At 38.3% G+C, this 11,158-nt stretch overlaps 1 protein-coding gene and 1 long non-coding RNA gene across 2 annotated transcripts; one reads left to right on the top strand and one right to left on the bottom strand.

The window, feature by feature from the left end:
* The first annotated feature begins 2,670 nt into the window (after window positions 1-2,670).
* On the top strand, window positions 2,671-6,582 carry LOC143862822 (uncharacterized). Its single transcript, XR_013240533.1, has 2 exons — window positions 2,671-2,878; window positions 6,349-6,582. It is a non-coding gene; the product is annotated as an uncharacterized LOC143862822 (long non-coding RNA).
* A 634-nt stretch (window positions 6,583-7,216) lies between these two features.
* On the bottom strand, window positions 7,217-10,130 carry LOC143869865 (putative LRR receptor-like serine/threonine-protein kinase At3g47570). Its single transcript, XM_077376423.1, has 3 exons — window positions 9,371-10,130; window positions 7,904-8,710; window positions 7,217-7,739 (listed from the first exon to the last, which is right to left on the bottom strand). Exons 1-3 carry the CDS (start codon window positions 10,128-10,130, stop codon window positions 7,591-7,593), a joined length of 1,716 nt encoding a protein of 571 aa, XP_077232538.1. The 3' UTR covers window positions 7,217-7,590.
* Between the last annotated feature and the right edge of the window lie 1,028 nt (window positions 10,131-11,158).

The following is an 11,158-nucleotide window of genomic DNA, read 5'->3' on the forward strand; positions in this document are numbered from 1 at the left end:
GTAATGAAGATGGAGTATGGGGGTGGATTTTAATGGTGGAAAAAAAACAGGGTTGAAGAGACGGAGATAGAAATGAAAGTTGTAGATGATGGGGATGGCAGAGGATGAGGTTTTTAAATGGGTTTGCTGAAGTGAGTTTGGGTTGATGTTAGGGGTGGAGGTGATGGTGATGAAGGGTGTAGATGGTGGATCTAAGGATTGAAGGTGGTGGTGGCTTAGCCGGATTAAATGGGTTTGCAGGGAAGAGGCTTATTGGAGATGGGGTCGGTGAAAGAGATGATAGAGAAGGGGAATAAATGAGGTTTGCTGAAATTTTGGGAAGTGAAGGTGGAGATGGTGGTGATGAAAAATCAAAGGAGGAGGTGCAAAAGGAGATGGGCTTGAGGAAGATGAAGAGGTGGCTGGTGGAAAGGGAAGCGAAGGAGCTAGGAATCCCTCCTCTCTATGTTGCAGCTCTCTTCTTCTCTCCTTTTTCCAAAATAAAAAATGAGACTCCCCCCTCTTTGAAACCCTAATTCGATGGGTTATTAAAGGGAGATGATAAATTCGGCCCCCTCCTCTTTCTCTAGATAGCCCCTAGAGTGTATTTGTCACTACCATTTTCCAAAACAAAGGTGGTCTTGGGTAATAGTAAGAGGGAAAATATTATGAAAAATATCTCTTTAGAAATTTTATCTTAACCTTCCAAATTTCCCTTACAAATCAAGGGCTGAGATTCCAAACCCAAAAAGCATCTAAGAAGCTTCCAAGGAGCTTCCTAAGATGCCCCTAACTAATCCTAGTCTTAAGCCCTCATTAACCTTAGATAAGGCCTAATTATGACTTGGGAAGGAAGAAAGGAATCTTCATCTTTTTATTACAAAACAATTTATGGGCAGAAATTGGTATTGACACACACCACTACAATAATTCACCCCCCTTTTATAGGAAATGATAAACTTGCACCCCCTCTTCTTTCTTTTTCAACCCCAATTGGTTGCAACATGATTATTCTTTTCTCTCCCCCGGGGGGGCCCAGGTAAGAGAAGGGATGACATTAGTTCTTTAATTATTGCACATGAAATTGGTAGAGACACACTCTCTTTGTTTAAATCACACCCCTATTGCACTATACTATGCTACGACGCTCATTTGCTAAGCAAACATCCACGGATTCAAACGAAAATTTAAAGGGACTTACCTGGGATCCTAATCTACCTTAGGGTAAAATTTGGGACTCTAAGCGCTGATTTAGTAGGATTTCTAATCTAACGATGCTATTAGGGTTCGGTGGAAATTGGGTGTTTACAAGAAGTTATGAACCTTCCTAACCTGGGTGATATCTTTTATTCTTATCTTTCTTCAATCTTTTATTATTATCTTACTTCGACATAAAGGAAAATTCCATTATTATATTTAATGAATGGTTAAGATTAGGGCTGCAACTCGAGCCGGGTAAAACCCGACCCGCATCGACCCGACCCGAAAATAACCTGAGTTGGGTTCAGGTTTCATGGGTTTCGGGTCGAGCCGGGTTGAGCACCCAAAAGCCCGCATGAATCTCGGGTCGAGCCGGGTTTGAAGGGGCCCGACCCGACCCGACCCGAGTTACATAAGTTATAGTATGTACTCTTTTTTTTCTATTGTTAGTTAAAAGTTAAAAGTGAAAACCCACACACCCACTGTTATAGTATGTGAGTGTAATTTCTGCTTCTATGAGTTGAGCTGATTCAAGTGTTTGATTCAGCATTGTTTGATTGTAATTACAACATTGTTTGATTACAGCATTGTTTGATTCAAGTGTAATGTGAGTGTAATTACATCATTGTTTGATTCAAGTGTAATGTGAGTGTAATTTCTGCTTCTATGAGTTGAGTTGCTTTGCCAAACAAGAGTTTTCGTTAAAAAATTGCGTCAACGTGAAAAAATCCGACCCGACCCGACCCGACCCGAGATTTATCATGGGTAGGGCCGGGTTTGGGAATCGTGGGTTTTCCGAAAAAAAACCCGACCCGACCCGACCCGAGATATTTCTCGGGTAGGGTTGGGTTCTCCAAAACCCGACCCGCCCGACCCGAGTTGCAGGCCTAGTTAAGATAAATTACAATCTCTCTTGCTGGTGAACATATGTCAAGCATTCTAGCTAGAAAGTGAGAGTTCAATGCTTATTTCTGAGAAGAGCTTTCTTAAATACATCAACTAACCTCTCTGATGAACAAATATATGAAGCAGAGATCTCACCGGAGTTATCATTCTCCCAAACAAAATGTTAGCATACCTCTGTATTGCTTAGTTCTTTCATAGATTAGAGATGTGAATGACTGTTTGCTTATCAATGTATAGCATCTTTATAATGATCACCATTTTGTTCATTTCTTTTTGCTTAGTGGGACAGGTCATTCCGGGGTTTCATCCATTTGTGTTCTATTTTAGAAAAGGTGCTACAATCAAAGAATTTTTTAAAGAGTGCGTGTACGGAGACCGGCTACTTAACTGAGAGTGGAACCGAACTAATCCCCACATGCCACATACAACAGGGAGGGGATAGTTTTGCCATTTTGAGAAGAAAAGCAAAATGTCGGGAGAAAGTTGTTAACTTGGGAAGAGGCTATTTGTCCGGTTCCATTCTCGGTTCCCTATGAGGTTACCATATCATTATCTTTTTTAATGGTAAAAGAATAAAGTTAAAAAATTAAAGCAATATCAGTGAAGAGGAGAGTTGGAGGTAGTTTGATCTATCTTTCTTTCCTTTCCTTTTAATAGAAGGTTATCAAAAGATCTAGAAATCTTGTGTCTCCTAGCAAAATTTAAAGTCAAATTGTTGAAGAATCCCAAGGACCTCATGAAAGCCCAAATCTGTCCAGAAATTGTAATCCTTCTGGATCCATGGATGAAATTGGTGAGATCATCTGTTTTAATTTTGTTTTATATAAATTAATTCTCTACATCCTCAATGCATATCGTCGTTTGATTTGGAAGTTTTAAACATGTAAGGCAGCAGCAGTTAACATTTCTTAACTAGATATCATAAACTATTGTTGACTTGGTTTGCATCATAATTTTGATGGAATATCTAGTGGATCTAGTCTCAAAATGTCCTTGAGAAGAACTTACTTTGAGATCTGCAAAGGTCTCTAAGAAACCTGACAAGAAGCAGTCGAGATGGGCAAGAACTTTTTATAACTTTCACTACGTATGGAAGTGACTGATTGTGAGAAAACGAGTTACAGATATGAGGATTTTTCGGATTCTCTCAGATCTGGAATTCTGCTCAGAATTCCTAAGTTACTGTGAACAAAACTCGAGCACTAGAAGCCTAGCACAGTGACATAATCATCTCTTGAAGAATCTGATGTTTATGACAGTTGACCACTGAAATCTACCATAGCTATATATGTGAGTAGTCTTCCTTGCTTTGTGGATAGCAATTAAATTTCCATTAAATTTGCTTGTTCATCCTCTTTTATGTAACCTTTTTATTTTGATTTAGAAGATTCAAAGAACTTTGGTGATATCTGTCATCAAAATATGATTCTAGTCCCTAAAGATTTCAGGATCAGATTAATGATTTCTGCAAGATAATATTAGCGCGGTTTGTGTTCAGTTTTCTTTTAAGACTTCATTTAAATGAAATTCCAAAAGATATTTCCCAAATTCCAGCCTTTCTGAGTGTTATTCCATTACTCTACTAGGAAATTAAACAAGGACTCCACATATTCCAAAGCTTTATTTAAATAAAAGTCAAGAGGTTTTCTTAGGCGTTGCACTAGTGACAAAAGCTCTCAAGACAGTTCTATAATTTTGAAATTCTATTTAAGCTATTTAGTTTTGCGACATCTTACTACTAGAGTGATTTTGGGAATAATTCAGTGAAATCCTCGATTAAAGCATTCGAAAACTCAGTGAATATTGTCGACTCTACTGTACTTCATCTCATGTATTGTAAGAAACACCCTACAGGAAATGCCTTTCTTAGTTAGTTTTGCACAATGATTGTTTGAGTTCTCCTCAGGTTAACTCTAGAAAACTTATACTCTTGAATGTCAATCAGTTTTTACATGCAAAACTTATATGAGTTCCCTCCAAAATCACAATGAGAATTATGAGTTTCTGTTCACAGTCATATTACATTTTCTGCAGAAACTAAACCAACCCCGGGTGATCCTAATTTCTTTTGGAACGAGAAGATTGTTCCTATTGGAATCCCCTGAGCCTTACCTAAAATGAAATTGGAGTCTTTGTGGCCTTGGAAGAATTTTTATAACTGAACCAATCATAGAAATGTGTTCATCTTCACCTTGTTTTACATTACTTGTACTTGTGAGAGCGACCTTCTTTCTGAATTTGTTTCAGTTGGATTGTACTTCATCAATTTGCTATTAGAGCAGGGCAGAAAAGTTTCTCAACTTCGCTAATTTTGGTGGACTCTTCGCAGGTTGCTGAGTGAAATTTTAGCTTGTGGTTGATTGGACATCAAAAATTACTTTTATTTTCAGTCTTCTAAATTTAAACAATCCATTTGTAGGAAATTGAATGGAGAATACACATGCATGTACTTCCCCACTGAAATCTCACAAGCTATTATATTTATTGGGAAATGATTTGAGCACATCCATGTTTTGATACATGCGCGCTCCTAGCTTGTCTTTTGGTATTTAATCTTTGGGCTATAAAGGACGTTGGTGGGGCCTACCCATTCCTTGGACTTTATGTAAACACCCAAAAACAGCCCTCTCTAAATTTCGTTTCCCGTTGTGTTCGTCCTTACCTTAGAATTAGAATTAGGGCTTACGCTTATTAATACTCTTCTAAGAGGGTTTGTGTTGAAATTTGATTAACCTCAATCGTTCTACAGCCCAAGGGAGAGAGTTACGTGCAGAAGATCTAGGAGAACCGAGTTCGCAAGCCTAAGATCATCAAATAAGTTTAGAATTCTATCCCTTGTCAATTTTGTCCTGTAAGAAACCCTAAAAAGATTCATGTTCTTGAGTTGTGACAGACTATTCTGAGATTTGTAGACATTTGCGAGAACCTCTTGATGGGTCTAGAATTCCGTGGGTGTGATCACGTTATTGGATCCCCATCGAACCATAAACCCTCTTGTTTCGGATAGTTAAAATAAAATATTGCGAGTTGTAAATTTCGATCTTTAATCTCTGTTCAGTATTATTCCTGCGATTATGTTAGGTTCGGTGGATTCCTTTCATCGCAAGTAGTCCATCCGATTCGATCTCACGAGAAACGAAAGTCGGATGGAAAGGTTATGATTTTTCTAGGCTGTAGTGTTTTCGGGTAAAAATTTGAAATTCTCGCGGCTCAGGTGAAAAACCCAACCCCGTGATTCGGATGCCTGATTGAGGGTATTCGGGCGCCCGAATGGGGGTTCCGACGTCCGACTCGGGCGCTTGAACGCATGTAAATCCAAAACCCGAGAGTTTGATTTTCTTTCGGAAATTCTCAGAGACGCCCGAGGTGGCTTCCGAAGGAGGTGTTCGGACGCTCGAAGACCTTGGTCAGGTGCCTGAACCTGCCGATTTTGGTGAGTTAATTTGGAGATTGTGAACCTTGAATATTTGTTTTGGCCACTCTTTAGGGCCCTTAATTGATGATTGTGGTTTTTTTATATTAGGTAATTCCGTACTACTTTAATGATACGTTTCACCGTCCAATGATATGCCTTTTGATTGTAACTCCCTAATATCTTTGAACATATCAAATCCTCGGTAACCTTAGACTTTAATTTGGGACTTGCATGCTCACCCCTTTATTGTTTGAAGCTTATTGAACTCATGCTCGTTGACATCTTATGCTACTCGTATTGAATGTGCGCCCCAAAAATGGGACTCCTTGTGGAACCGTTGTGATCCTTTTTGACTATTGTCTACCCAACAATACTGAAAATCTTATGGAACCAATGTGAATCACTACCTTTGGACCTTTGTACATTGTTTTGGACTTTGGGAACATATGTGGACACCTTTTGTGGAGGCTAAGGTATATATATGAACTACAAGGGCCCGCACCAATGGGGATAGTACGTTGGATTTTGGGTCCCGTCAGTGGGTCGATACTCTGACCCTGTTGACAGGTATGTGGATTAGGAACTAATTCCGACACCAGGGCGGTCGGTGTAAGCATTAACACACTTTTTGAACTAAGCCGATAACCATGGGGTGGTATCATACATATTTGATTGCTTTCAGCGATCTCTTGTGACTTGTGACTTGTGACTTCCTCTTTATTGTGACCCCCTTTGTAGTGACACTTTTAAGATGTGGCCTTGTGGACTTTGCTTCTTATTCATGACCTCACTTTTGTAGTGCATTATTATTTACTTGGCTTCGGCTCACTATGGTTTAACATTTTCAGATTTTGACTCTCGTGGTGAGAATGAGGGAGCGGAGGCGTAATTTCTCGATCTCCAGCTTTAGTTGAATCATTTGGTTTTATTAGACAGTAAGTATGGTTTAGACACTAATGAGACTACATTATTTTGATATTAATTTAGGATTTGGGATGGACGAGAGTTAGGATTTGATTTTTTCAGATCATGTATGACCTTTTAGTTATTATATTCCATATGTTGTGGATGGTTTTGGTATCTTTTTGTTAGCCTAGTACACTTGTAGGGGTTCTTTTTGCAGGTATACGGCACTGTTGTCTTCTCAGACCTTGAGTGTGCAGCTTGGGGGCGCGACACTTTCCTAACCCAATCCACCAATATTTTCATCAATGCGAGTAATCAACCGTCACATGCACCGATGGCTCACTAGCTAGTCTCAGTAACTATTATATCTTTTGGGATTTTCTAGGCAATTTCGCAGAAAGCTATTTCGCGGCTCACTTTTGCATGATAGAACAACTACATTAGATGAACAACTACATTAGAAAAACTAAGCCTGTCTAGCTGTTCTCTTCTTCAGCTAAAGTGCGTAGCAAATCCCATATATTTATATTATGAATTTGGATTTCCTACTACTTCTGAAGCCCTTATTAGGCAACTAATTTCACTAGGAAAGCATTTTTATTATAAATATGCATATATATTATGACTTCTCAACAATTGTTTAAGAGAAGACTATACTAATGCTCAACGTCTTGGTATCCAAGATTTTCAGTTCCCCACATCCTTTCTTTTGCTCTTTTTCATATGATCATGTAGAATTTATTAAATAAGGATAGTAAAAAGTACAACACTTGGGAAGACTCCCAAATTGAAATTATAGGTTATGCAAGCAAAAATTGATAAGGTGCACACAAAACCTCCTTCATTGATAAAACTGCATATTCAATTGTAGGAGCACCAATAAAATACAAGAAATACCTTACTAATTCTGAGATAAGAGGAACCTTCATCTACAGTTGGCACCCTATTTTGCCCAGGTTGGTGGACCCTAATTCCCTGGTACGAGTCTTTGATTGCATGGATTTCCTTGACAACCTCTATCATCTCCATTCGTTCTCTTGGTGTTTTTGCACAACATGATACACCAATTCTAAACACTGAGAACACGCAATCATACATTCTATTTCTCGCATGGCTATGATTTTCGTTGTTGTTGTTCATAGCTTCAAATTCTATTGAGAGAATTTGAGGGTCCGCAATCTCCATCACTTGATCATCTTAACGAATTGGTAAAGACTTAGACCATCTATAAACATTTTATCAGTAGGCATCTTTGCTGTGAACATTTCTAGCAAAAGGATCCCATAACTGTACACATCTCCGTGTGTAGATGCGTGGCCACCCATCCCATACTCTGTAATTTAAAAAAGAATTTAAAAAATGAACAGTTTAATCTTGTGCGAAAGAAAACACGATGTTGTGCCAACTTAAGCTTAATCTTAGATCTAAGCTATTGAAAATATTCAGTTTTTTTATGAAATACATTTAAAGAATGAAAAAAATTAAGAAGTCATTTACCTGGAGCAACATATCCTATTGATCCCTTCATCCCTGTTGAGTTTGTTTGATTTTTTGAACAATGATCAGTGGCATCAAGAAGGAACTTTGCCAACCCAAAATCACCAACGTGGGCATTCATGTCAACATCAAGAAGAATGTTGCTTGGTTTTAAATCACGATGTATAATTGGAATCTGACCATGGTGATGAAGATAATCCAGCGCAGAGGCGACATCACTGGCTATGTTTAGCCTTTGAATAAGGCTCAAGTTCCTCAATGGGTGTTGCCCATTTCCATTTTGGGGCAACCACTTCTCTAGACTCCCATTAGGCATGTACTCAAAAACTAAAGCTTTGAAATCATTGCCATGGAAATCAATACTTGAGCAAGAAGTTAAGATCTTAACGAGATTTCTATGCCGTATGTTTCTCCAGGCTTGACATTCAGCATCAAAGCTCTTATAAGCTCCTCTTTGTTGAAGGTTGAGTACCTTTACTGCAATGGCTATTTGGTTTATACCCAAAATTCCTTTATATACCGAACCATAACTTCCCACACCAATCAAATTGTCCAAAGAGAACCCATTTGTTGCTCTAAGAAGCTCAGCATAAGAAACCTTTAAACATTGATCCTCCAAGGAAGAAGTAGTGGAATGTTCCTTTCTCGATTCCTTTCGTGACTTTCTTATCCAATAAAACAAAGAGAAGAAACATGAGAATAAAATTAAGCATAAAATTGGACTCGTGATTGAGATTATTGCTCTTAGAGAGTGGGACCTGCTACTTTTCCTATAAACTTGTACAGAGCATGGCGGCAACTGTAGTTCTAAACTTCTAATATACCAACACAAAGTTTGCTATTTCCCTTGACTGAGATTGCACTTGCATTTCTAAAGATCCCTTCCTTTGGCACTTCGCCCTCAAGATCATTGAAAGAGAGATTTAGAATCTCAAGGAAAGGAAACTTCTCCAAGTACTTTGGAATCATTCCTGACAAGTTATTGTGTGAAAAATCTAGCTGCCGAATACCTTTTAAAGTACTCAACGATTCTTTGAAGAAAGTTGTGATCCATATATCATTATTCCAAACTTAGACAGTTGCCTAACGTACTAGGAATTTCACCAGATAACCTGTTGTAAGAAATGAGCAGTTTCCCAAGCTGGTTCAAGTTTCCAACTTCTGATGCCAGGAACCCAGTGAAAGAATTATATGACAACTCGATTGATTTTGATAGGAAGGGAAGCTTAAGAATTTGTATGGGTATGGTACCGCTAAGGTTATTAAGGTAAAGGTATAATTCATTCATATGTTTGCAGTTTCCAAGACTTGAAGGAATGCTTCATTGTAAGTTGTTTCCATTTAAACCGAGCCCTGACAATTGACTTATATTTCCAATGTAAGGTGGGATTTGGCCAAAAAAATGATTTTGGTGTAAGGCTAGTAATATCAATTTGTTAAGCTTCCCAATGCCAATAGGAATAGTACCTGTTAAAGAATTTTCATCCATTCCCAGTGAGGTTAAGGCTACGAGATTCTCAATCCCTAAAGGGATGCTGCTAGATATCTGGTTTCTTCCTAAAGCCAAAAGTGTTAGTTGGCTTGAGAGATTAGCTATGGAGTCGGGCAATACACCACTTATGTAATTATTAGCTAGACTTAACACTTGTAGTCTAGAGCAATTAGTCAAAGAAGTGAGAAAAATCAAGTCATTTAATTTACCCCAGCTTCCTAGCTGATTTCTTTGTAAGCTAAGATGGTTGAGACCTTGAAGGCTTCCCAAATTCATAGGCAGGGATCCACTAAAGTTGTTGTAAGAAAAATCAATGTGTGTTAATCGTGAAGCATTGGCTAATGAAACTGGTATGGGTCCTGTAAATAGGTTAACATCAACCCAAAGTTGCTCTAAATTAGGGAGAGTGAGACCCAGGTTGGGTGGAATGCTTCCATCGAGTTGATTAGCTGGCACAGCGAAGATAACAATTGACGAAATGTTGAGGAGAGAGTGGGGAATAATACCAGAAATTTTATTTTGACCAATAGAAAGATGTTTCAGGCTTACCAATCGGCCTAGTTCATTTGGGATGCTTCCTTCCAAACTATTCCTTGGTAGATAAAGATAGACAAGAGATGAAAGATTCCCAAGAGAAGAGGGGATGCTTCCAGTAAGATTGTTAACAGAAAGTTGTAGTAGAGCAATCCTTGATAATGAGTGGAACTTGTCGGGAACTCCCCCCAACAAGTTCATTGTAATTTAAATCTATGCCCAATTGTCTACATGGTGGGTTCTATCTCGGATGGGGAAAGTCAAAGTCTAGTAGAACAGACAAGGTCAGTGTGTATTGTGTTGATCCCAATTGTCTATATGCTGGGCTATGTCTGGGATGAGGACAGTCAAAGTCTAGCAGAACAGACAATTAGACATTTGTAATTAGAATTAGTTGGCCGTGAATGGCAATTAAAAGGAATTATTGGGATTGGGGTTGGGCATCTAGCTCAAATATTGGTTAGGCCTCTGTTCTTTCACTTTGAGGTAGGAGGTTTAATCCCACCTTACCTAAAATATGTTATTGAGATAACAAGAGAGTGTATTCCGACCTTAAGGCCCTCCTTGTTTTATATTTTGAGAATATTTCCGAGTCCCAAACTGATTATTAGAAATTAAAATTGCTTTTTATTTTGAATCCGCCAATAATCAGTTTTGGACTGAAAAACCAATTATAAAATTTCTAAACAAACATGGAGAATTTTGATTGTATGAGTCTTTTTTATTTCTTTTTGTTGCCCAGTTGAGCGACTGGGTATTAGTTTCTAGGATTTCATTAGCTTGATTGTGCATGATAGGATATCCAAAGTAAGGCCTATCAAACTTACAGTTAGGATATTCCATCCATGTAATTTTTTTTTGTTACCATCACCAAGCCATCATATGCCGAATATATCATGGTCTAGATCACCAAATCTTTCATTAAAAAAATTTGTTCAGTGGGACCCGCCAATGTTTACTGGGTCTACCTTGCCGTGTACAAGACGGAGCAAAGAAAGCATATTTTGATTGGAAGACTATTCATGTTCATAAATTTAACCAGGTATACAGCTAGAAATTGAGTGCCATTTTCAAAAGAAAAATGTTAAAAGTTGACTTAATTTTACTCTCCATCCTAAACAACTTTTATTGAGCCCCATTTCTACCTGATATATGTGATAGTGATCTGCTGACTGAATTGCAACCATAATTAATCAGAGCAAATGACATTGAGATCAACCACCCTAAGC

The sequence above is a fragment of the Tasmannia lanceolata genome, unplaced genomic scaffold, assembly GCF_043159265.1.
Source record: "Tasmannia lanceolata isolate RefF3 unplaced genomic scaffold, GAP_Taslan_0.1 ptg000003l, whole genome shotgun sequence".
In the NCBI taxonomy this organism is placed as follows: Eukaryota; Viridiplantae; Streptophyta; class Magnoliopsida; order Canellales; family Winteraceae; genus Tasmannia; species Tasmannia lanceolata.